General features: G+C 36.8%; 1 protein-coding gene across 13 annotated transcripts in view; it reads left to right on the top strand.

The window, feature by feature from the left end:
• The window catches only part of RAPGEF2 (Rap guanine nucleotide exchange factor 2), a 186,773-nt gene that overhangs the window by 119,921 nt on the left and 39,461 nt on the right, over window positions 1–27,391 (top strand). For 11 of the 13 annotated variants that reach the window (XM_038135123.1, XM_038135127.1, XM_038135122.1 and 8 more), the window contains one exon: window positions 20,336–20,467. The exons of the other annotated variants lie outside the window; for them this stretch is intronic. In XM_038135123.1, the coding sequence (XP_037991051.1) occupies window positions 20,336–20,467 (132 nt within the window). The remainder of the gene's footprint in view (window positions 1–20,335; window positions 20,468–27,391) is intronic. 13 annotated transcript variants of the gene reach the window in all.

Here is a 27,391-nt window from a genome sequence, read left to right as displayed (position 1 = left end):
TGGAAGCAGTAAGTCAAATTTTTGGGTTGTTCTTACCATATTTTAATTCACAAAGATTTGTGGCCATGTGCTAGAGGTCCCTTCTCTCCCAGGAAAGAGAAAGAAATGAGTGATATTTTGAGGAAAAGTCTTGAATGGGGATTGCTCAAATATGGTTATTTTAGTTTGATGTGTAGTAAAGGTGCCTGTTGGCTTGCTTTCCAAAGAAATATAGAACTATTCTAGAAATCATTTTCTGTTACTGGAGGAGACTATCAGTATTTTACCTTGACTCATATAATAAATGTACCGTGATGTAGTTATATGTCTTTGAGTGAGCATCACAATGCTCTACTAAGTTGTGTGGTGCTGTGATCAGATGGCTACAGTTGCTAAGCTTGATATCTGGAACTTAAAATAGATGTATGAAAAAGCTCTGTCTAGGTAGTAGTGATCTGTTAGCTGCTGCAGCTGGTGATGGTTATGATTTTGTTCATCTTGATGAATTACATTGCTCTGGGACTTGATACAGATTATCATCTTTTGTTGTTAGGCACCTTTATTTTTAGCACTTATTGAAACGAGACTTCTGCTTTGGCCCCTTCTGATTATTCCTTTCCTTTTAATTTGCATATTTAAAAAAAAAAATTCCTCTCTGGAGGCCAGTAAAGGGGTTGTGGATTTTTCAGGTGATTAGAAATAGTGTTTCACCTCTTTATAAGAGCATTATGATAGAATCTTTAATTGCATGACTGTGTATCTTCTGCAAGATTTATCTCAAGGTGGATAGCTTTGTAATGAGCAGCTGTCTGATGTTTTGGGCTAGCTTCATTGCTCAAAAGGCCAGGTTGTGTTTATGGTGTACTATTCAAGTCTTACTCAGAAGAGAAAAGCATAAATATTTTTCTCTTCTGTGGCTTTTCAAGATCCTTGTAACTACAGTGCTCAGGCAAATAATTAAGCTATTGCGGGGGCGGCATTATCTTCATTTTTCAGTAAGGTCTGCTGAAGCAAATCTTTGGCAAAATATAAGGGCAGAATTTTGAGAGCTTAAGATGGTCATTGCACAGCACAGGATGGTCTAAATAAGCATTCAAAGGATGGATTTTGTTGCTTGAGTTTTCTGTATTGGCCCAGTTCAGGCACTCAGAGCCTAATGATCAAACAAAAGGTTGATTTTAAGTGACTTGCCTGGCATCCTTCCAGAGATCTCTGGTAGACTCTGGCTGAATTCCTGTTCTGCAGGACAGCATTTAACTGCAGATTTCCCCAAAAGCTCATAAATGGCAAAATTTGGGTCATTTCAGAGGAATGCCTGTGAATGCATTTAGTGACCTGTAGAGATGGCAATGAGAGCATCCTTGGCACACAGAAGATGTCCTGCTATCTTTCTGTTATGGTTTCAATGCCTGGGAACTGACCAGCATATTTCGAAGTGAGAGGAGAAGAGGAAAAAAAAAAAAAAGAAAAGAAAACCCTCAAAACCATACCAGAAAGGCTGCCATTTACCTGTAATGAAGTAGTTAAAATTTTTTCAGGTCAACATGGGTAGTTGATGTAGAAGGTTGCACAGTAGGGCATTTTTTTACCAAGTTTATGAATTAAGAGAGTTTCAGGCCTCACAACATATTCAATATTATGCCTCTGGTTTATATTCTAAAGTGGCCAAATGTAGTGGTGCTGTTGGAGTGTTTGCAGAGTGATGTTTTTGATGCTGCATACTGAAATGTGGCATTTTTAGTCACAATGCAGATGTGAACCTGAAAAGGAAAGTCAGCTTCTTCCAAAATGCTATTTTGAGACTGAGAGACTAAAGCTATTTATTATTACTGAGTTGTTGGCACTTCTGCCTGATCATCAGATGTGCTGAAAATCTAGCTGAAATTGAGAGCTGCTGGTACCCAACAATTACAAAAAACCAAAAACTATCCAAGCAACCAAAAATCCCAAACATCAAAAGAAGTAAAAAATCCTAAAGTAAAAAAATCCCTTAACATAGTGTTGACTTGCTCCTGATTCTATGAGGTAATAAAGGCATAGGAAGAAGAGAAACTCTAAAAAGCAGAGATAATGTGTTGCATTAAGTAGCCTAAGTTAAAAATAAGTTAAATATGGAATTCACAATATGCACAATGAGTAGTATGAAGTTCATTGTAACTAGAAGCAAGCACTAAGAAAACGAAGGAAATCCTGTGCCTCGGTATCTCAGGTTCATTATTCCCCTTGTAAAATAATTGCAGTCCCTTGCTGAATACTGGCTCAAGGGTTTTAATCAGTGATACTTAATGCTGGTACTTCATTTCCAAGTGATGTAAACTCAACAGTTTAGCGAACAAAATGGTAAAAATATTCCAGTGAGAGGAAGTAAGTTAGATTTTTTGGGAAATTTAATTTTTAATTATCTAAGGCAGGGGATCTCAGTGATATATAAAAGAAACATGGAGCTTATAAGAGGATTAGACAATGCTGTGAGTTGTGCTGATTTTTTCTGCAGTCGTGATTGCTGCTGGTACTACTCCAGCAGCAAAAGCAAGGGGAGATTTCTCGTGTTCTGTATTCTGCTGCTAGCACGACCTGAAGCTTATCTGCAAAATACTTCTGTACTTGATAACTTTACAGGTTGTCTGCAAAATCAATGAAATATCAAGAGACAGCAGGAATGATTTAAGAATATGAGCATTAGGAACTATGATTTCTAAATTCTAAACTAGAATTGCATAAACATTTAGGCTATGTTCAGACCTGGGAATGTGACGCTGGTGCTGGAAACTCTGAAGTGTAATTTTTTTAAAGCTTATTTGAAGTTTGTTTTTCTTCAATTGTCTTGCATCTTTTTTATTCCTTGTTGTATTCTAGGCTTTAAATTGCTACAAATTGGCCCTTAACAGCATCCTTGATGTTTGAAAACTGAGCTAATTTTACTAATCCCTCATTGAATGCACAGTGGTGTGATTTTTGCTTGACTGAAATAAAGACAAGATTTTCAGGATTTTAGGGTTATTTTATTAAAATCTGATTTTTAATTTTGATACTTTAATTGCAACAGTGGATGTATGACCAGACTACTAATTCTTTAACGAGCTATTACTGATGGATTCTTGGTAGCTTTTTCTAAAATTTGAAATTAATAGAAGTAATACTACTAGAAAGAGGAAAAAAACCTCACATGATAGAGTATTTCGGGACTTCTGCAAGTGAGTGTAATACTGAACCAGTGTTTCCAGTGTTTGAGAAATATGGTTAATATTAAGGATTTGAGAAACATGAAATATTAATGTCTTGGGATTTACCCTTGACCAAAGAATCTTGTACCCACCACACTTTATTGCCAATATTGTATTTAAGAATGTGGTAGCTGTAGTGCAAGAGAAGTGTGGCATGACTCCAGCAGTTCTGCAGTGTTTTTAGGATTCTAACCTCTGCATGCTTAATCCATCAGTCTGTTACAGAAATGTCACTGGCACTCGCATGGTATCCTAGAACTGGGTAGTTGGTGGTTATTCCAATTTTGTCAGCTTGCCAGTAGTCTTTTTGCTGTTCATTTTGAGATGGTGATGATTCAGCTGAGAACCAGGAGAAGAATAAACTGTGCTGAAGGGGTCTCTGCTCAGTGGGTTACTTGTGAAAGCTGATCCTGTGCCCAGAAGCTAAAATTTATTGGAATGTTTATCATTCCTTCCAATCCCCCTGTTCTGTATGAGGGTACTGGAAGGACAGATGAAGGACAAGAGATTGCATTGCTGTTATGTGGGTGATGTTGAAGGTAAATAGCTTTACATTATAATAGTACCTGACACAAGCAGTGCAAGCAGTGCTCCTGCTTGGTCCCTAATAAGTCTGAGGTACAGAGATGGAGATCAGCTATTGCCTAAATTTATTTGATTTTATTTGTCACTTGGGAAAGATGAAGGTTCGCAACATTTGGTGAAATAACTGGAACATAGGAAATTCTGTGTGTGTGTTGTTTGTAATTTACTCTTGTGGTGCTGGACTTGGTTGCTAGACTGCAAGATTCTACTGATTCCATTAGCAAGACTGTTGGTCCTTTGGACAAAAGGCTATATTTGTCTTTTTGGGTTGCTCTCACTGCAAATATGAAGCTTGCTGCCATGAACCAGTTGGTTCATGGTATTCAGCTAACCTGGCATTCTATACTTGGCCTAAACCTTAAGCTGCTCAAAAAGCTAAAAATAAGGCCTTAGGTCCTTTTGACATCATTGGTCTCCATTGCAGATGTTGGAACACAAAATCCTGGCATGTTTAGTTCCCTTTTCATGAAAAGTGAAAGAGGATTTTCCTGAATAGGGAGTAGCTTGCTAAACCTCACAGGCTGGACTGAGTAGTTTTCTAGCATTTCCCAAGTCCTGAGTTATAGGCAGTCAAGTTGATGTCTCTAGTAATATGATGTTCCTTCCAAACCCTGTCTAGAACGCCTTAAAAAGGCATAAAATAATTTGGTCCGCTACAATTTCAATAATTCCTGTCCTTTGTGGTGTATGGAGTGTGATTACCCTTCCTTTAATTCAAATGGGCTTTCTGATTTTTCCTTACATGTCTTCTGAATTTGTTTAGTAACTTTCTGTAAACAGCATTTAACAAAATGTCAAAAGATTTTGCTTTGAATGTGAAAATAGCTGTGACTTTCTACACTCAAATGTATGCATACCTCCATGGCACTTCCAGCTCTCAGATGCAGATGGAGATGACAATTCTCCTTTGGACTGGGGATATGCCAACTGGTTTAACACCAGCCTTCTCTTTCAGTTCCAGCTTCTCAACATGGATCAAGAACCAGCTGCTTTTCAAAACAGAGGAAAAGCAGGCTTGTGAGTTAGAATGTGGAGAAGAGCAAAGTATTAAATTATATGTGCATTTAGGATCTGTTCATAAGCTAACCAATGCCATAAAATGTAGCTTCATGTAGCCCTTGTAGCTTTCTACCTGTAGATTCTTTATTTCAACTGTCCTAGGCTTGGCTGGTGACCATATGCCAGCATTTGGTGACAGTAATGGGTGCTCTTGCTAACTGCAGTTACCTGATCTTCAGAGACATAGGGACAGCCAGGAACCACGCTGCAAACCCAGACATTGTCAAATACCCTGATGGTCAAATACCTCAGCCTGGGATTTCTTTCCCTCAGTCTATAAATACTGGCTCATTTTATCTGACTGCAGCCTGTCACTTGCTTGCAAGCCTGGGTGCTGTGTGCTGGCTCGTTTGGCCAAACACGCTAGGTAGGACTCATTAGTTTATAGCTTCACTCCAAACTGTGACCTTGCAAGTCAGAAGAATTGGTTTAAAGCTTTCTTCTTTTATTTCTCTCCCGAAGAGTGATTTCATAAAAATGACGTTGTTCTATTTTGCGGGTCTCCCTTTGTGTGTGTAGTCATGTTGGTTTGTTTTATTGTTAAAAATAGGCTCGTACTGTTCCGTGCTGCTGTTCTTCCTGCAGAGCCAGAAGAATGGGAGCTGGGCTGTGCTCTTAGGCCTCCATCCATGGCATTGTTTCCTAAATGCCTATCTGCTGCTGTGTGCCTGCCAGCCTGCCAAATGCTGTAGGGGTTGCATGAATGTCAGGAAGGTCTAATGCAGGATGATTTGAAAGAGCATGGGGAAGCCTGAAAAAGAGAACATGGGTACAGAACGGGGCCATGCATTTGGTATTAGTAGTGGGATTGATGGCTTGAAAATGGGATGATGAAAGACATTGTACCTGAATGTGTTTGGTCATGGTTGAAAAAAAAAAATCATTCTAGATTTTGTGAAATTTAAACTGAATTTTGGGAATTATTTCTTAGTTAGCTATATCCTAGGTTTGCTGAACCATCAGCCCTGTTCTCATTTTAGTCCAAGTAAGTTCTTTGTGCTCTAAATTTCTTGAGGAGGGTTTTGGTGGGTTTCTTGTGTGTGTTTGATTTGTTTTTTGTTGTTTATTTGTTGGTTTGGGGTTTTCTTTTGTTTGGTTGGTTTTGGGCTGCTTTTGTTTGGTTGGTTTTGGGGTTTTTTTTTGAGGGGTTTGTTTGTTTTTTTTTTCCTTACATGTAAGGAGCTAAATCAAGGCTCTTTAAAACAAGCACTCTTTGCCTGTGCTGTTTCATCAATCAAGGTACAGCTTGACCTCTAAATCTTAATGTGTTCCTGATAATAAAATAGGGAAAAAAGGAACCTGTATTTTCCAAATTCTTGGCAGGCATTAGCTCTTTTCTCTGCTAGGTTGCTCAGGAAAGAGTCAGATATTAGACTTGGATGTGTCTCATTTGCCTTTTCAGTCTTGACCTGCTGAAAATCCTGCTTGATCAGTGGATTTTCAGCGAGGTTTTTTGACCTTTGAATAAGTAGCTAACTATAGAGAGATTTTTTTCTTTTGAAATACACATATATAACATAGAATATTCTTTTTTTCTGTTGTCCTCACTTTTAAGGAACCAGGAGGAAAAGGAAAATGCATGAATTTTTATGGATTTTGGTGCCTTAGTAAAATGTACTACTTAAATAATTAACTGTGTCTGGAAATGCTTGTTCACTGGATTTCTTTTTTTAAAGCAGCAGAGAAGACTCATATTTTATTTTAAAACTGAAGTTGTTCACAGCTGTAGGAGCAGACTAAAAACCAAACTCAAATGAAAACAGTGTTAGTTTCTTTTAATAACTCTTGAAGCCTGTGTGTTAGGTGTACCTATCCTTGCTTGTTGGTATATGACTTCTGAAAATATTTTCTGTGGTTTGATTCTGGAAATTTCTGTCCTATTCAGTCTTGCTCATTTTGAAATTAGTTCTCAACAGTTGATAAGATTGTTGTTGTTGAAGTTTTTTGGGGGTTTTGCTGGTTGGTTGCTTTTTTTTGTTTGTTTGTTTGTTTGTTTGTTTTTTTGTTTGAGGTTTTTTTTGGTGTGTTATTTGTTTGCTTGTTCTTGTTGTTTGTTTTGTTGTGGTTTTTTTTTTTTTAATTTTGTTGTTGGGTGTTTTTTGTGTCTTGTGAGGAAATTAGAGACTTCTTTAATTTCAGGCCAAAGATTTTTTAGAAATTTCCATTTAGCAGATATTTTCAAGGTCCCTGGAAAATACAGCTGCTTTTCCTAAATCAATGATTACTCATGTGGAGTTTCCCAAACAGTGGCATGCATGTCAGCAGTAGGACGTAGAAAATCTAGTTATCTACTTATTTCCTGTTGAAGGAAGAGGTTGTTTAGGCAGTTAAATGTCATTCCTACACCTGCAACTTCCATTAGTATTGTACATTAGTATTCCTTCTGTGATGAAGGTGCCCAGGGAAAACTAAACTTAGGAATTCCTGAGTTAGAGTAGCATTATTATTTTTAGAGTTTTTTTGAAGTGGAGGTTCAATGTTTCAACTGGGGTTTTATTCAGTTAAGCATCCAGAGATAACATGCTGAGTGTAGTAATGACTAAAATGTCTACCACTTCTAGGAAAGAAACTTTCTAAATCTCTAGCACCACAGTGCTACAGCAAACAGGTGCTACCATTTTAGTGCTGATGTAAATGAGCAGCTGGTTTGGCTCTGGTCATTGCAAGGTGACCTAATGCAGTAGTTCAGGTAAATGCACACATCTTGACCATGTCAATGCACACACTACTCCAGCGTTTAACTTCTAGATGGGAGAAAAAAGATGTATGTCACTTGATTGTGTTTGTAGAATGGGCTGCAGTTACTGGTCTTGGTATTTCAATCTGATTTCTGTACTGCTTATTTTTCTGCAGCCTGGCAATCTGTGATGTAAAACCTCTTCCTAAATAAACACTACTGAAACATTTCATGGTGTCAGTAGAATGAGTAAGTTTTTACATGGGTGGTGTTTTTAGGATGCTGTTGATGCAAGGCAGGACCCAAAGGGATGATTTAAACTCTGTGCGCACACCTGCACAGACACAAATAGATGAATTTCTAAAAGTCACACAGGAATGTCAACATTTTAAGCAGAATAACATGGTGCTTCAATTGACAATGTCTGCTTACTCCAAGGCAGCCTTGATTATAACGGGCTCCATATGGGACCTTGTTGTTTTGCTTATCTTATAATGTAGTTGTGGATGTTTGTAAAAATTAGGCAATTAGAAAAAAAGCCAAGGTGGGAGGCTAATGAAATTTAGTGTTAGATATTACAGTTTTGAGTAAATGTCACTTGGACTACAAGGGAAAGCTCTGCACGTTGTTTCAAAATTTATTGGAGATATTATTACTATAAGAGATGCTTCTGTGCTGATATATGGAAATAATTTTAAATGGCTTTGCACAGTTGCTGCTGCACTGTGCTCCAGAATTTAAGGAGCGCTGTAGCACTTCCTAAAGACGCCTTGATAAAAAGAAGAAAAATGACCTTTAGTCTTTCTCTTCCTATGATCACAGTGGGCACACACTAGGTAGTTTTCTGGCCAAAGTAGTTAATAGCTTAGCTGTTTATAGAAGTTGGAATCTTGCTCTGTGTGACAGAACAGAAACTACCGAGGTATAAGGAATGGAGGATGGCATGATAGCACATACAGTTTTAAGCACTTGTGTCAGAGTAAAATATTTTCATTAATTTTCTTTGACTACCATCTGAGGAAAAGTGTAAAGTAAAGTAGCAAGCAAAGCTTGGGGTGTTACAGCAACATTCACCACTGTTGTGTTGCCATGGCATGGGAACATTTGCACTTGCAAAACTCATAAAATACGTAATAAAGCTGTTTGACTAGTAGTCATGTTAGTATAGCATTAAAAATTATAGTTATGGTAAAATCATAGTATTTGAAGATTTTGCAGCATTAGTCATGTATAAAGGAAAATGCTTGTCATTAAAAAACATTTTATCTTGCTACTGTACTGTTTCTTCATTAGCCAGAAAATTAGGAAGACTACCTATACTATCTGTAATGCAAATATGAAACCTTTTTCTTTTTGCATTGGTCAGAGAAGTAGTATCTACAGACTTCTAATATTTTTTTTAAACCAATCTTTCTTTTGAAATTCACCTTTGAAAATAACACCATCCCTGTTTTCAATCAAAATTAATTGCCTTGTAGTTGTCCAACTTTAGAAAAAAATTTGTAACATTGTTTTAAATGCTCAATATTGTGCAATTAGCAAGCTAAGACTAGTGATTATGGCAATATAAATTTTTCTTTATATTAAAAAACGCTACAATCAGAATATTTGGAAAAACAAGCTTTAGCAAGGGCTTTGATGTCCGCTTCTGTGTCATTTGTAATATTGCAATTCTTCATGTTCTTTTTTGTTTGAGGTGAAGCAGAAGTGTGCAACTTCCATTGTCAGTCAAGGAAAATAGTGGAAACTTCCACCCACTTTTCTTCTGAACTGTTCCTTGATACTCTAAAGTAAAGATAATCCTTTACTTAAAACTCCAAGGGTGGCATTGACATGGCTGCAGCCGTCAGACTTCAAACAAAATTTCCATTTAATTGCTTGTGAATAGTCATGTCTCTCTTTAAATTTTCATCAAATTCCATTCAATTAATATGGTATTTTATGGAGACAGGGCTCAGTTTTTGCATCTATGCACAGGAGCTCCTTAAATATTTATATCTTTAAAAATTTTCTTCGGAAGTTACACAGTACTTAGGTGTTTACTAAGAAGCTATCAATAAGAACATCTTAAATGTTTTTATGTTTGTTATGTTGGATTTTGTCTTTTTTCTTCCTCTGTTGGTTTTTCTGCTTCTGAACACTAAGTATATCAAACAACGGGCTCACTTCAGATTTTTCTGCTTGGATGAGTGACATGGATCTGGAAAGAATTTTCTGGGTCACTGCCATTACACACTTGTGCAGCACACTCATAACTTTGCTTCGCTTCAGTTTGAAAGCCTTCTCTACCACAGCTCCTGTGGAGTCTGGCTTGGGGAATCTCTGTGGTTCATTAGATAGCAGCCTTCTTTCAGCTTCCTGCTCATTAGGCTTTACACCTGCATTGCCTTTTACTGAAAATATTTCTTTTTCCTCCTCTCTATTTCTGCATAGTGATCTTTCTCTCAGTGTGGGCTGAAAAAGCTTTGCTCTTCCTGCACTTTGTCAAGTATTAGTTTTTCTTCTCATAATCCTGATAGGTTTTTTTTCTGGCTCTATGTATGTGTATGGCTTTAAGCCATCTTTATTTAAAACACACAGCTGGGAATGTGTGCAAAATTTCCAAATAAGGTCTCTGCTGGGGTTGTGGAGAAGAGCCCAGAACTGTATTTCTGGAGGATGCATGCTGTGATCATACTGGGTTCTCCTTCTGCTGCATCACCTGAACAATTCAGTCACCTTCTGATCAGCTGATACATGGAAACTTTTTCAGTCATTTCTGACAGGGAATTTCCCAGGCTGTTGGTTTTTGTTTTAAAGTGTGTGATTTCACATCTCTTCCTACTGCTCATCTCTTGTTATCAACAGGATCTTTTTGCACAGCGATGCTAACAGTTTTTTTTCCTCCATTTGGAAAGTGGGGAGTTCCAATATATTTAGTATATCCATCTTTCATATCTCATCTTTAAGAAAATAACTGAAGTAGCCCTTAATTTACTTTTCTTTATTCTAGAATCAGTTAACATATCTTTTACTCTTGTAACTTAGCTCAGAGCAATAAAATTCAGTGATGTAGTTCAATATTGAAGTGCATTAGTTCACAGATTGAATGGCTTTGGTTCAAAACTTCTCTATCACTTCATGAATGTTTAAAAAACTTGCCCAAGCTTTGTTAGAGTGGCTAGAATGCTGTAATTGTCAAGTATTCTGTGATCAGGTATAAAACCCACCACCAATATATGGTGTGGTGTAAGAACAGCCTATTGGTGGGGAGGCTTCAACACTTGGAACTGTAGGCATTTCATAGGTCTTTGCTTTAGCCATTTAAGATGTACCCAGGATATATTATTTCACCTTTGGGCTAAACTCTTTACTTTTCTTTTATGGTTTTCAATTCTTTAAAGCAGTGCTTTAAAGCTAAAAATAAAATCTGGGTTCAGGTGCCATCATTTTTACCCCTGCTGGTGTAATTGCTTTTTAGCATCCTCCATGTCCACTTATGAGACTGCTCTGTAAGTAATCCAAAATGAGTCTGTATATGAGATATACACGAGTGTTCTATTATTTATTTAAAATATTCTGTAGCATTTAAAGCATCTTCCTTGAAAATGTTTGAATTGACATTTCCTGTAAACATCTGTGCCCACATAAAGTGTTCTTGAACTTTTTTTTTTTGCTTTTATTTCCCTAGGCATGAATCTTTTGTCTGGTTTCCTGTGGAAACAAAGTTTGTGACCAGGTTCTCTGTTCCTTCCTCTCCCACAGTTACTTGTAATAGGCCAAAGAGTTCAAAATTTAACCTTAGAAGCCTCCAAAAGCCCTGAAAGTGGGCCATTTAGTTTCTAACTCAGCAGTAGTTCTCAGTGTATTAAGCACCCAAACAGCCACAAAAGGAAGTATTTAGAAATACTTACTGTGGGAAAAGCATCAACTGGAACATGCATTTTCTTAGTATGAAAATAAGTTATTCCCAAGAGAGATGTCTGCAAAACCAAGCTTTATTATTTTCTCTTCCATGTATATTAAATAATGGGGAGCCTTTACGAAGTTCAGTGATTGAACTCAGTTTTCTACTCTCTTTCCCTAGAGATATTTCAGAAGTCAATTGAAATGCTTCGGAACAGTCTTTCCTTCAACTTAAAATCAGTCATCAGTGAGTGCCTGTCCCTACTTGTTGGTTTTCATTATGTAGATTTCCACAAGATGAATTCCCTTCCTGATTTTATTCAGTGTTATTGGGAAGCTGTTAGTTTGTGGGAGAGTGTGGCTGTGCAGCCTCTGTCCAGACACTTAAATGCAAGTTCTTGGTGGGACAGAACTCAGGGTGCAACCAAGAGTGATAAGCTGTGTCCCTGTGGAATAGGGACTCATTATAATATAGGGACATCTGCAGACATAATACAGTGAAACACAGATTCTGCTACTCACAGTAGTTCAAAAAGACTGAGAATAGGATTGGATCTAAATCTGATCACTTATTAATATAAAGCAATCAAAATAGTGTAAAATACCAGATATGTAACCAAAAAAAACCAAAAACCAAACCAACCAAACAAACAAACAAAAAAACCCCAAAAAACCAACAAGAAAAAAAAAAGGAGATTTTGAAATTTGAGAATCCTACTTAACTTCCTTCTGGAAGGTTTCGCCTCCATTGCGCTGTTTGTACCAAAAATTATGAGACCATGTGGAAACATGTGGTTAAGGATGTCAAAGAGTTCTTGGTACTGAAATGTATATGCACAGTCAAAACAGTTGTAGAACAGTCTTTTTAGCTTGATGCCCATGGCAGAACTGCTATAACTTTAAAACCCCTTTTTTAAAAGTACTGAATTATCCTTTATGGACCAGTGAAGAAGCTACACTTTAACCAGATATTTTTTGAGACAGGCTTCTGAGTAAATGCTGAATAAAAGTATTTTGACCTTGCATGTTTATACTGTTCATTGTAAATATGTAATAAATGTTTGAGTTCAGATTTTTAGAAATCTGGGGAAAACTTTGGAAATTGTTTAATATTTAGTTTAGTTTAGCATGACTCAGTTCAAATTCATCCTGCTGTTTTTTGTTTTGTATTTGGGGTTCACTGGTGCTGTAAACACCTGTATAAAACAGTTTTTCTTTTTTTCACCCCCCCCCCCCCCATTTCATTTGAGCTGTTGCCAATAAGTTGACATTTGTGTTTCCTGAAGCAATAGTGTTTATGCCAGGTTTTCTGAAGAAGACACATGTGAATAGGAAATGCTGCATTGAATGTTTGATTCAAATACTTCCAAAAGGAAGAACAAATGCTAACATATTCTGACATACAACAGAGAAAGTAGTTAAATGAAATAAGAATGGATATGTTTCAGTGATATATTTCTTATTTTTCCTTTAAAAAGAGTTGCTTCTGAGAGGTTTTTCTTCATTCCCCAGACGCCCATTTAAATTTTACTACCCCTGTCTTTTTGCAGAAGTCAATAATCCTTCAAGCAAAGGATTCAATGCATGAAGTGCTCATAGGATTAGCTGCTGAGAGCTATGAGATGTGCAGTAAGTGGCAGTCAGTGTGTGTTTTCTGAGGGAAGCAGAATGAAGTTCGTGTGCATTCACTCTCTCACTCTGTCCCTGAGACCAGCAGCTCCCATTGCAATAGCTTGAACCTCTGAATAGTTTTTCTGGGAGGCTAGCTATAGCAAAATATCAGTGGAGGAAAGAATTAAGAGCTTGGCAAAGATCTTTATAATACTTTTCCTTCGTTTTGGTTTGTTTTGTTTTTTTGTTAAAGGTGTTCTGCCGTGGGCTTTGTATACAAACAGCTGCTTAACAGCAATAGTATCTACATGCAATATTTTCAATACACAGGTTGTGTCCTGTGCTGGATTCAAGATGAAGAACAGTCTTTAGATTAGGTCTCTATGAAGTTTCACAGAAGGATGTCTATTCGAGGAAACTCTGGAGATGGAAAATGTATGAGGCACTGTTGTGTAAAGTGAATGATTGTACAGAAGACATAATTCAAGTCAGGAGGTTTTTATTTAAGTCTTGCAGAAGTTTTCTTAGAAAATACATAAAAGCTTCTCAATCTTTTCCACCCCTAGGTGCAAGGAAATCCTGTTTCCCTGGGAATTGCATCCTAATTTTAATTACATATAGTTTACACTTTTAGTTTAAATTTAACTCTGCACGGACATGTCAGCCTGCATCAGGTCTGTAGACAGAATCGATAGAAATTACCTTATTATTCTGTAATTACTTACATTTACTGCTGTGTTTAAAATCACTCAACCATAAAAATGTTTTCCTTGATGTCTGTCTTGGTTAGTGAAAGAATTATGTTGAAATAGCATGTTGATGAATGCTCAGCATTAGTACAAATACTTCTTCCTTATCTTATTAGATACCATAAATGTGGCCATAGCTTTAAAATACAAAATACAACAGATGTACACACACTTAATATAAAAAATGTTTATATAAAATATTGAAATTAAGTGTTAATAATTTTATAGGATTCTGAAGAATACTGCCTTTGTGATCTGCACTTTTGTAGTGCAATAAAAATTTCAGGATTTCTATCTTGGGTGGGGAAAAAATATTGAGGAAGACTAAGGCACAGTATTGCTTTTATTTGCCTGCTGTTGTTCTCTCTTCATGAAAAAAAACCCAGAATTCCAAAATAAGTTCATTGTAGTTAGGTTTGTGGGACTAAGTGTGTCATCCGTAAAATGAATAAAAAACTTAAAAAAAATTATTTGTTATGGTGGCTTTTATTGTATAGTAGCTTTTCTTATTTTATTAGTGAAGAGCTACTATAGAATAAGTGTTCATATACGAGTGTTTGGAGGTTGGAGAATCAGTGCTTTTTTGTGTTTCTTTAATTTCAGAAAGTGGAAATAGAGGCTATAAAGGTGGTAGTTTGTGTTGGTTTATGTCTGCTTGCTCAGTCTGTCTCAGTGGCACTTGATTACATATAAAATCATTCATTGGGAATTGCATAACAGAATGTTACACCTTTGCTCTCTTTAATCCCATCTTTTTTGCAAATGTACTTCAGTCACTTTGCAGGCTTTATAAATCTTTCATAAAGTGCTGAGCAGCCTTCAGTAGAAGAATTTGTTTATATGCTTTGTTTGCCTTAAAAAGAGTGGTATGTTGAAGCTTTCTAACTAGAATTCATCTGGTAATTTAAAATTACATTCTTGTCTTTGTCTTTCATGTTGTTGCATTTATATTTGATTCACATATAACTGCATTTAAAAAATAAAATTCCAAATAAAAACCAGCAAAACAAAGCCTCAAAAAAGAGGAATATTATTTAAAGAAAGAAAATGTTTTTGGTGTAATTTCACTTATTTTTGGCTATTCTCATACATTTGAATGATGTATCCAAGGATTTTTATTTCTTGTACAGGAAACATTTTCAAAATTTATTTAATATTTTTTAAAAATATTGTATTTGTAGATAAGTCCAGCAATTCCTTGAGTAGAAGATGCCTTTTGTTATAATGAAAGGCATGCTATAGGGTAGGAGAAAATAATGATGTTCTTAAAATAGGAGGAACATATTCAGAGCAAAGTAATTGTTAGTTTTGCATGCATAACACAGTGACTCACTTTGAGGGTGGAAGTAATAAAATGATGCTTTTAAGATGGGAAGATGTGATAGGATTTATGGTATTGTCCATTTCTAAACATAGATATATATCTTTGCCCTTAAGATAGTTTCACGTAATTGTTTAAGTTTTCTTTTGGTTTAGGGTTTTCAAGAAGTAAAAATTGGGAGTTCCCAGATGTATTGTTTTAACTCTGGTTTCTAGCCAAGTGTGCAATCTGTATAAATGGGTGCACTTATGTAGGTATACTTGTGTATTAAGAGCTACATTATAAATATAAAATACTGTTTTCAGCTCTGTCAAATTAAGACTAGGGCTTAGATCATAACTATTTTATCAGGTCATGTTTCATACTAGTAACTTTTTTCCCTGTTACGCGTGATCAGAGCTATGCATATATCACCTTAATGTTTGTCACTTACAAAGGTTGTGCTTAAGACTAGGATATCAGGACAGTTTCTGACCTTTTTAATGATTATTAATTATTTAAACTAGTGTACATATACTGTGTTTTGAAATTATATTTACTTAAGAACAAATCATGCATTAATTTTTCTAAATTACCCTGCTCCATTTTTACTCTATGTGCCAGTTCCTTCTGATTATGTGACTAAAAGTGCAGTAATGAAGTTAAGAAATATTGTAGGTGTTGGCTTCAGCAAAGCTGTACTTAAGTGTGGTGCTTGTGGTTGTGTAAAATATACAAGCTGCTTTTGATCCTTATTACTTTGAATGACTTCTTAAAACTAGCCATCGTTTAATGAAAATGTAAAACAAGGTAAAAATGAGAATTCAGTTCTGACACCATTTGTGGTGGTGTCAGTCTGTAACAGGTGATGTTTCTGAGGCAGAGGTAGGTCCTTAGGCATTCTCATCCTGCTTATGGTCTGGTGGATATAGCATGCGCTAGATCTAGTCATGTAAATGTAACAAAAAATTTTTTATTTTTACTGTTACACTAAATAGTAAAGTTGGTACTGAACTGTAGAATGGAACAAATGAATAGAAATGCTCAATAGAAAGAACAGAATGACTAGAAATGCTCAATACAAGCACAGAGTGCTTAATAATATATTAATAAAGTGATATTCAGTAGCACAACAAACATACCTATTGTCATGAAGTTAACTGCCTGGAGATGGTTCTTGGGAAATTTTTTCATTGAGTTATAATAGTTTAATATAATAGTTTCATGATGTTCTCTAACCCTGTTCCACTGCAAGTAAGAAATTGGATATAAACATCCTGGTTTGGGGTTGACCAGCTTTTTGCTGGTTGTTGAATGTTGCATTTTGTCCTTGTTCTGCTTACCTGAAAAGCATTCAGCAAATGTGCTCCAAGAGTAAAGGATTTGGCTGGTATTGAGTTTGTGTGGCTGGATTTTGATAGTGTGGGGTCACAGGGTTGGCTTCTTTGAGAAGCTGCCAGAAGCTCCCCCCATGTCTGATGGAGCCAAACCCAGCTGGTGCCAAGATGGACCTGCACTGGCCAAGGCTAAACTCATCAGTGAGAGTGGTAGCACCTCTGGGATAACACAGTTAAGAAGAGAGGAGTGGCCGGGGGAACAAAAACTGTGCAATTGCAGCCACAGAAGAGAGGAGTGAGAATGTGACAGGAACAGCCATGCAGACACCAAGGTCAGAGCAGAAGGAGGTGCAGAAGGTGCTCCAGGTGCCCCAGCAGAGATTTACCCAGCCTGTGGTGCAGATCATGGTGAGGCAGCTGTACCTCTGCAGCCTATGTCGATCCACAGGGAAGTAGAATTCCACCTGCAACCTTTGGAGGACGCCCACACCAGAGCAGGTGGATGCCTGTGGAAAGCCCACACCGGAGCAGGCTCCTGGTGGGATTGGTGAGCCTGTGGAGAGAGGAGCCCATACTGGAACAGGTTTACTGGTAGGACTTGTGACCCCAGAGGGGACCCACACCAGAGCAATTTGTGAAGAACTGCAGCCCATGGGAAGAGCTAACTTTGGAGGTGATAATGGAGAACTGCCTCCTTTGGAAGGAGAAGAGTGTGAGAGTCCTCCACCCGAGGAGGGAGGAGCAGTAGAAGCAATGTGAGATGAACTGACCACAGCCCCCATTCCTTGCCCCTCCACAGCACTGCAAGAGAAGAGGTAGAGAATTTGTGGAGGAAGTTGAGCCTAGGAAGAAAGGAAGGGTGGGAGGAAGTCATTAAGATTTGGGTTTATTTCTCATTATCCTATTGATAACAAATTCAGTTAATTTGTCACCAAATTGGTTCTGTTTGCCCATGACGGTGAATGATCTCTTTGTCCTTAACCATGAGCCTTTCATTGTATTTGCTCTCCCCTGTCCAGCTGAGGAAAGTGACAGAGTGGCTTTGGTGGGCATCTGGTGTCAAGCCCACCACACTTCCAAATAAGACTTAAGCAGATGTGGATTTTCATTGTCATCAGTACTTTACTTTTTTCTCCCTTGTGTACAATGCAAATATGAAGTATTTTAAACAGCAGTGCGTAACTAAAATAGAAATGCATGTATTTCTCACACACATTTTTCATTGAGTTTATGGTTCAAATGTTTCAGCTTATTTAATTTTTGCATTTTATTTTTTCTTCATGCAGTCTCTCACCTTAACTTTAGGGGGTAGGGCAGTTGAAGTGGATGCTGCTCTCGGGCATGTAGCACAGAGATGTAGTGTTCTGCAAAGATATGAGCATGTGCTTTCTGCTTGTAAATAGTCCTATTTGATTAGGATCAAAGTGACTAGTTAGGTTGCCTAAAGAAAAATGCCTGCTTCTGATCTTCTGTCACCACTTGGCAAGTCCAGCTCAGGCAGCATGGCTTTGACTTGAGGAGTTACTCTGAAACCAGTAATCACCAAGCATTCAGCTGATTGTCTACAGACAGAAATATTCAGAAGGCTTGCTTTTATTTGCAATGTATCCCATCAGTTATTGTGGAATCCTCTGCCTCTTCTTTTTGCCTTATGTGCAGTAGTGACACATAAATCCTTGTTGTTCATTTAAAACACTGAGTGCAATCATTATATTAAACATAGCTTGATTTAACTTTTTAACATACTAACTGGATTTGCTGTGATGAAAGGTTCTTTAAAATTTTTAATGCGTTGATAAAAAATAAATGCTGTTGTTAATGACAAGGAGATATTTGCAGGGCACTATAAAACTGAGCATGTTTGGCTGGGTGCCACCCTGTGTTCATATGCAGTTCCCCATGGAGTTAATGTTTATTGGGGATTGCAATAGTTAGTGCTTTATGAAAGGTAAAACCCTCAAAATATACCTGTGTAAGTTATCATTAAATGTGTGAATCTTAGACGATTTATGCTTGTATCTTAAAATCGTGTAGGATTTCTACTTTGAAATAAACGTGGGCTGCTTCAATTATGAGAGACTGTACTTTGAGAAGTAGTCAGCAACACATTGCCAAAGCTGTGGCAGTTCATTTCTCTTGCATTCTACCTATGGAATATGTGCTTACTTGCAGAATGGCTCAAAAAGAATAAAAAAAAAAAATTGTACAGTGGCCTGAATATCAGTATATATGGTTCCATTATGTGATAATTCAAACTCAGACTGAAAAGTAAAGCAGCAAAGACAACAGACACTATAATGCAGTCCTTAATGCTGTATTTTCTCCTTCTGATACTTCATTAACAGTACTGAGCATAACTAGATTTTTCTGGAGGCAGCATTTATGGCTGTGTGTGTTAGAGTATTGCTTTTCTTAATTGCCTTTTCTTTGTCCATGAAGATCAAATCTAGCTCTGGGCTTACTGTAGCTTTTTAGGATTATTACTATTTGGTTGCTGGTTTTAGCTGCTCTTTCCAGTAAGATACTAGGAAAGAATTATTTAAAATGCAGCCATTTTTGCTATCACTGATGCAGTCATTCTGTGATAATGAAGAAATCCTTTTCAGAGGTATTAGAATAGGAAATGCCAGTCAGTCAAAATAAGACTAAGGTTTGCAGTTGTCTGTAATTTCACTGCAAATCCTAAAGCCAAGGTTCTTTCAGGGCATGTTCCATAAACAGAACTAAACAAGGCAAACAGCAGTAAAATCATTCAGTATCTTTAGCTGTATACAGCTAATAATTTTTTCTAGCATGTTGTCTTGTGGCTTTTTTCCCTAACCTTTTATACAGATTGGCTTATTCTCTCTTAATGCTGAATGAGGTCTTATTTCCATTTCCACCCAGGGAGAACAAGCACCAAGGTAGCATTCATAATTGACAAGGATGCACACAGTGCATGTGACATTTTTCATACAAACAGAACTCCTTAGAGATGAGAGTATCTGCCTTGTCTGAGTTGAAACAAAATTAATGAACAAAGATTTTTGGTTTTAATTATTGAAGAATTTATTGCACACCAAAATTGATACATTAACATACTTTTATTAACTAGCTGTGGGATGCAGGCTTCTTGGGGAGAAGAGTAATTTGCCCCTGAAATAGCATTTAAATATTTCTTCAGACAGCAAATATGTTGTCAAAGTTTGTTTTCTGCAATCTGGAAATGTTTACAGTTCCTAAAGATTTTCATGGGAGCTGTGGGCATAAATCAATAGTAGAAATATATATCACAAATCTTGGTGAATGATTGTTAAGTGATCAAATATACTGTCTTAATTCATTCTTCAGCACTGCATGTGAGCAAACTAATTTCAAGATTATAGCTCTTTGTAATTGTGTCAGTCTTCCCACATTTCCTATTTGCTGTCATATTATTTGGCTCAAAGTATAATGGATAGCTCAGTGACTTGGATTTTCCTTGTCTCTAATGTGCTTTGTCAACTTGAGAAGCAAGAGTTTACCAAATCCAGAGCAGTGCTGGTTGATTTTTTAAAGAAGTATGTGACTTTACTCCCTTGTTAACTCCCGTCCTGCAGGAGACTATTGATTTTGGAAGTAGCACAATATTCATATGCATTTTAATTCTATCCAAACCCCACAGCAAGCTACTGAAGAGTTTTGGCATATTGCTTCACTAATGTTTGTCCTCAGATACATGTTTTTCTTGAATCTCTTATATTTGCAACAATTTGATGGTATTTTGCTGACCTCTGCATGAGTTAAAAAAGCTGCATAACTCTAAATTTTTATGCCGCATTCACAAGCCCCAGTGGTTTTCTTAAATAGTTGGTGCTGGCAGAGAGTAAAGTTTGACATATATTATTTGAATTAATTTTGCTGTGTATCTCCCTCAAATTGTAATGATGCTTTTTCTGCTCCACCTATAGCTTCCTGCAGATTTCACAAAGCTGCACCTTACTGACAGTCTCCACCCACAGGTGACCCACGTTTCATCTAGTCACTCAGGATGTAGCATCACTAGTGATTCAGGAAGCAGCAGCCTTTCTGATATCTACCAGGTAAGACTGGAAGGGATGCTGATGGGAGGTGCAATTGCCAGCAGTTTTTCACTTAATAGCTGAATGTCCTTGCTATTGCCTCTTGTCAGTTTTGAGTGCTTGAAGAAGTACTCAACAGACTTCAAAAAAATACTTTATGTTTGAATTGTAATGATTTCAGGCTTTAGGTGTGTTGGGTTCATAATGCAGAACTTATTCAATGGTGGGAAGAAACAAATATGGAGTGGGCAGCCCATGCTTGAGGGGCGTATTTCTATTTCCCCACCCTGTAGAAACGTGATGCCAGCCTCTTAGCAGTGCTTCCTCTCCTGGCCATCCTCAGGAAGGTGGGGAGGTTGAACTGGTGATGCTTTTTAAAGTTATACTTCTGAGGTGGCTTCTTCTTGCAAAGCTCTGTGCTAGTCATTGGGCACAGCTTGAGTTTAGAGAGACTCTGAAACTGATCCAGAGTTTAAATGTAAATTGGAAAAAAAGCCCAGAGTGAAATAAAATTAGGAATTATGCATTTTTCACTTGATGTTTATGGTACTTGCAATGTCAGAGAAGGAGCTGTCCTGATAGGGAAGTACACCAATTTGTTACTCTGAGAGGAGGGAATCAAATCCAATTAAAATATATTTCTATCAAAATAATTGTAAAGTAGTGAGACCACTTCAACATGAAGTACTGCTAACTAGAAGAGGAATGATGTTTTTATGAGATGCTTCTGAAATTGAAAATATAGTCATTTAGACAACAGGAAGAGCATATCTGCAAATAAATAAAAGTTCAGCTGTGGTCATAGTTGAAGAATATAGTCTCTTTCAGGCGGATAAGCTTATAGGCTTCTTTTTGGGAAAGAAGATAGGCTATAAAAAGATCACAGTTCAATTTAGACAGTAATTACAATAATGCAAAGGTTTATTTTTGCAAAACTATCAAATTAGCTGAACACTTGAGGCATAGCATATGTCAGTCAAGTAGGTTTTTCAGAATTTCTTCTGAAGACAGGATTTCTTTGAAACATGATTTAGGTTTATATTGTGAGAGTGAAGAAGATGGAAAATCAGTTTTGTTCTTCTAGTCTTCTATAGATTTTCATTCCTTTCATTACAAGGATTCCCACTCTAACATGAAAATAACAAGTAACTCTAGAGACACAGCTGTAGGTGGCATGTAGTTACAGTCATACAGTTTTTCTTGAGATAAGTTGGAAGTAAATTTTTTGCAGACTTTCAGCAAAACATACATAACTGTGAAAAAGATAATTGAATTTCTGTGCAATAAAAAAAAAAAAGCATAAAAGAACTAAAGAAACCTCAGAAAAATACTTTTCTATGTAGTTGCCAACCTGGTCTATGACTCCTACTGGTTTCATTTGCAGTGTTGGAATCAACATACTGGTTGGTGTTTGGAGAGAGTTAATAGCATACTGAAGTATTTATACAGATTAAATTTACTCTTTAAGTATTCTTTTAAACTGAATTTACAAACAATGCATATTCCATTCTTAAAAATATTATCTAGTTTCTTCAATTAATCTGCAATTAATACCAGATTTAATAATACCATTCACCACCAAGGTGACTTTGCACTGTTGTATCAAGAACTGTGTAATTGCACAATGTCAAAGTATGAATAATAACCTATGTCCATATCTACATCCAGAAATATGACCATGTACTGTAGAATGCAACCTCATCTTTTTGTCTTAATACATATACTTGAAGGAATGTTTATTAATGAAATGGTAAATTCAGGTGTGGAAACTGATAAGATTCTTAAATTCTTGAATTTAACTTAATGGTACTAAGTATTGTTTGCCTTGATTTCTCTAATTCTGGTAAATCATTGATTTCTGGCCTCAGTTTCAGTCATAAAATAATGTAATGTAGCAGTGTTAGGCTAGGTTAAAGTACTGCCAAAAAAACCCCCCTGCACCAAAACAATATAAAATGGTTGTAATTTGACTCCTCTAGGGCAAAGTTAAGGATTAAAGAGAAATATTTTCTTAAACTAAGAGAGTGAATCAATCATTCTCTCTCAATTGTTTGCCTTGCAATTCTCTCCCAAGTGTTTATTCAAAAACAGTAAACCATAACCAAGTCATCAACATGTTATTTTTTTTTCCTTCAAATTTGATAAGTCTTAGGTAAAGCTCGTGATCATTATCCCTTTGATTCTTATTTTCTGTATATAATGACATTTTTCTGTTCAGTGGGGTGGACTTCTGTTCATTATGGCTTAGCAGAAAGCAATGATTTAGAAAGATCATCATCTTGTCTTGCAGTTGATAGAAAAATAAAATTGTTTTAAAAATTATCTGTTATTTAGCTCATTACTGTTGAAATCCAAGGTAATATGTCATGTTTTGCATCCCGTAAGCATTAGTTCTGTAGCCTTAAGAGCAGCTGCTTCCAGTGAATATATGTTCATGGCCTTTTAAGATTTTTTTAAATAAATCATGAAGCTGAATCTTCAGATGCTTTCAGCATTGAACTGAGAATACTTCCTTTTAAATATTAATGCGATATCTAAATTTGTTTGTCAAACGTTGCACATAAAAGAACTTCTTTTAGGATAAGAAATACTTACCAAAATAAAATCAACCTTTGTGTTTACCCCACCCAAGTTTCAAAAACATATGAGGTGCCAATTAGTAAGGTCTTTAAATACTGTTATTTTATTTTAGGAAATAAGTTCAAGTGACGAACTCTGTAGGGTGACTTGAGAGGAAGGGGATGCTGAATGTCAGTAGATTGTGTGTTGGCTTGCATTTGCCAAGAACAATTCCTTGCTTCTGTCTTTTTTTGAGTTGGCAAAGCAAATCATTCACTGCTGCTTCTCATGTGTGGCTGCTTGCTCCTGATTCCCAGGCTTAGTTAATGATTCTTAAATGAACACATATACCTGTTCCTGTATGCTCCTAGATGCTTCCTATACCTACTAAGTGTATTACCAGATGTTTGGAGAGTGAGGAGATCTAAGCTCATGAATGTGTATTATTCCCCCTCCCTGTTTTGGGAAGCATTGTTGTGTTGGCTCAGCTCTTTGCCAGCCTTTCTTTGCCTTATCCTGTCCTCAGACTGGTGGCTTCCTGCCACACTTACATGCCCTCAGTGCCTGCCCAGATACCACTGTCGGTACAGGAAACCAGGAACATCCTTTCTGAGACCCTCCCAGGATGTGTGTATTGCTTGGAAATTTTCAAGATGTCAGCTTTGTTTTCTCATGATTCTGACATGGTAGCTCCTAGAAGAAAGGTCCACCCTTCAGCAGCTCTTCCTGAGTGAGACCAGTCTTTTGTCTCTCAAAGCAGAGAGTCCATGCAGCCTGCCCTTTAGTCACTGTATGCAAAATAAAGACATTTTACCTTAAGATAAAGCCAGTCTTTTTGACTGGATCAGCTGCTGAAGTGCAGGGTGATGCCAGGCTGATGCCAGAGTGGCTGGAACAGCTCAGGTAAATTGTCCTGTGGACTGCCACCCCTGCTTTTTCAATGAAGCCCTGTGCAGTTCCTTATCAGTCCTGTAAATTCAGGGCCTCTTAATCTACTCTGTGACTTCCAGAGTCCGTGTTCTGTATGCCTGTGGTCCTGACAGACGTTGCTCCATTCTGAGAAGGAGGCAATTATTGGCAAAAAGGGGGGACGCTGTTCTTGGTGGGTTATCTGCATTGCTGCACATTTCCATCTTCAGTGAGGAAAACTGCTCAGACTGACTTCTCTGACACGTGGGCTGCTGTGTTATAAATTTTGGGGTAGATAATGAAAGAACAAACATGGAGAGCACTGTGAAAATCTTGGACTGAAGGAGTTTTAAGGTATTTCATGGACATTTGCATTCATGTCAATGTAGTACGTAAAAATGATGTTGCTGCCTTAGATTGTGTATGATTTCTGTACATGTAATAATTATAGTTGATCGTAGTACATGTGATAACTATTTAATAAACAAATACGTATTATAGTTGTATGGATTGAATTTCATCTTAATTTATTGGTATTGTAAACTTTTGCTCAGTCATCTGAATGCTAATTTTAAACAAAACCCCAGATGTGATTTCTGTCTCTGTGGAGACACTGAATTCAACGTGTCTGTATGACATGAGTGAATATTTCAAGCTTATGTGACTTCTGCAAGTAATTTCATGAGACAGGTAGAGCCAGTGTTCTTGGTGCTTTGTATCTCTATCAGCTTAAAAATTAGAAAGTAAAAGGGAGTCGTTTTGGTAATAGACATTCTTATTTTCATTTTTTAGTTCATTTTTTTAGCTCTTAGATGACAATGGTTGAAAAGTAATGTGGAGATGATGTTTTTGAGCTAAACATGGCTTCCTTCTTTGTTAGCTTTGTGGAATTGAAGGACTGCACCAGGCAATGGACATATTTCTAGTTTGTGCAAGGAGTTTCTTCTACTCTTGATTTTTTTTTCTTTTTTTTTTGTCGCTGTTTTTTTTTTCTCTTGCATGTTTGGAGATTTGGATTGTTGATTTTAGGTGATAACAATAGTTACAAGAAGAATTTAGTCTTCAAAATGATGCAATGTTTCCTAAAGAAAGTAATTAAAATTTCTAGAAAAGTAAAGGTTAAAATAGTTTGTTTAAATACTAAGAAATCAGTAGTTAGTGTGGTTACTTTTACAGGTTTTCTAGATTTTTCTCTTTGTGTTAGCATCAGTTGGAAGTTTCTCCCAAACCAGAATAGAAAGAAAAGCATGAAGGCCACTTAAAACAGAGCCAGTCATATAAGCAGCTCTCCAAGTCTTCCCACTTTCTTTACCTTACTAAGTGTGTGATGAAGCAGTTGTTTCACTGGAGTGAGAATTACGTGGTTGTGTAAAGGTAGAGATCACCCTTAATCTCTTCTAATTTGTTTTCTCAAGAAACTCAAAAATTCAGTGGAGGAGGAGGAAGACAGACAGTAAATCAGGTCATCTTCTTCATCTGCTCATGTAGTCCACCGCCTCTCTCATTATGCTCATTGTCATGGTGCATCTGAAAAATCAAAGACCAGTAGAGTTGGGATTAACTGGTTTCCTCTCCTGCCAATCTAAAGTGACCAAAAGGATCCACCATTTCCCCAGTCTGACCTAGGGAGAATGAATGCTATTCTTCTTTTCTTAATCCTCCCCTTCTTCCTCATGTCAATCAAGGAACTAAAGGCTAACCAAGAACTTAGACAAGGTTTTTTTTAGTTTGCATCTTTACCCTGGTTATTTCACAGTATTTGTTTAATTAGCTATTATTACTCAAATCTAGAAGTGTGGTTGGGTTTCAAGATCCTCCACAGTTGAACCAACTAGTTTTTTATTGGTGTAGTATTAACCTTTATAGCCACTGCTTAAAACGGGTCAGATTCTCCTTAGGTGTCAATTATGAAATACTACTGCATGAAATGAAATACTACTGCAACTCAGGCTTGAAAACATCTGTCTTAGTCTCTTAACTGTCATGTTGGTGATATGACAAATAAAATATTAGGATGTCACTATTATGAGATTGCTTTGAAGCTTCAAAAATTTTGTCCACAGTTGGAAAGATGACATGGGAAATTTGCTATCACAGTTGGTAGATTTTCAGTCTATGGAGAGACATTGTTTTGTACTTCAGGCTGCAACCAACATTTTTCTTGCATACAACCTTTTCAGATTTATTTAAGTGAAACTAATTTCTCTTATTGCCCAAGAAGCAAAGTACAACATGCACCCAAGAATGGCAGTTCTGAGGTGTATTTCATCCTTGATTACACGCTCTGAGAAGATGTAAGCCTCATAATCAATTGTGGTACAAATTCTGTTGGACATTCATCTTTTGGGTTTTTGGTGGCTATAGTTCATAAGGAATCCCCTATCCCCAAAGCTACTGCTTAGTAACCGAGGGTTCCTGTGCAGACATGCTTGGTTTTTCTCACACAGAAGGGGGTACAAAAGCACTCAGAGTAATTGGGTCATGAAGTTTAATGTCTCAGCAAGAGGACCTTGAATACTTGACGTCATACATGCTGCTACTAAACCTAAAAAAGCTATTTGTGATGTATAAACACAAGGAGCCCTCAAGGTTTTCTTAGTTTTCTGGTTTGCTTTTTTTGGTTGGTGTTTGTTTGTGGGTTTGGGGTGGGGGAGGTTGGGTTTGTTTGGTTTGGTTTTTGTTTTGTTTTATCATGTAGAAAGGCTACACTTGTCTCTCTTTGCTATCCTTTGCATGATCATAGCAATTTCAGAAAGTTGTTTGAAAACATGTATTTTTTTCTTCTAAAGGTGTTTTTAAAGGTGTCCTAAATTAACAAACTTTCTTATTACTTTTTTTGTAATAAAGATTGTTGCATTCAATGCTGAGCTTTTTTGCTGCAATGGTTTGGGTTTTTTGATAGGAAATTGGAAGTAGTTGCTTTCCATGCAACAATAACTTCAGTTGTCAAAAAAAAAAAAGAAGCAGCGAGTGTAACTAGTGATCATCTTTGGGAAATCTTTTAGCCTTTAGTAGAATATGTAAAGTGTTTTCTGAGTCCAAAGTTATTTAATTCAGTGTGAGAATTTATTTTAAATAGCATCAACTCTTCTCGTTAATAGAGCTTCTAGAGTTTTCAAGTTTTGTTTAATTGCTTTAAGACAGTAAAATAACTTATCTTTTAATAATCAGATGTTGTACAATAGGTGGAAGTTTCTTGTCTGTTAGCATTGTGTAAGTAAATTGAGTTCTGCATTAATTTTGGTAACATGCTTTTGAGAGAGCTTAATCTGGGCAGGTAGGAGGGGCACTTGCTAGTGATGGGAAGGTTTGCAAAACTGACTGTGAATCAGTCCCACCGTCACTGGAATTGTCACAGCTGGAGACTTCAGATTCTGACAGATTGGTGTCATAAGCTGCGTGTCTACTGACTCATCACCACTAATTTTTCCACCAGTCACTTTTGATGAAGGCTATTTTGAAAGAGTAGTTACAGCA

This window comes from Motacilla alba, chromosome 4, assembly GCF_015832195.1.
Source record: "Motacilla alba alba isolate MOTALB_02 chromosome 4, Motacilla_alba_V1.0_pri, whole genome shotgun sequence".
NCBI lineage: Eukaryota > Metazoa > Chordata > Aves > Passeriformes > Motacillidae > Motacilla > Motacilla alba.
Note: the sequence above shows the minus strand (reverse complement) of the source record. Positions and strands in the feature narration are given on the sequence as shown.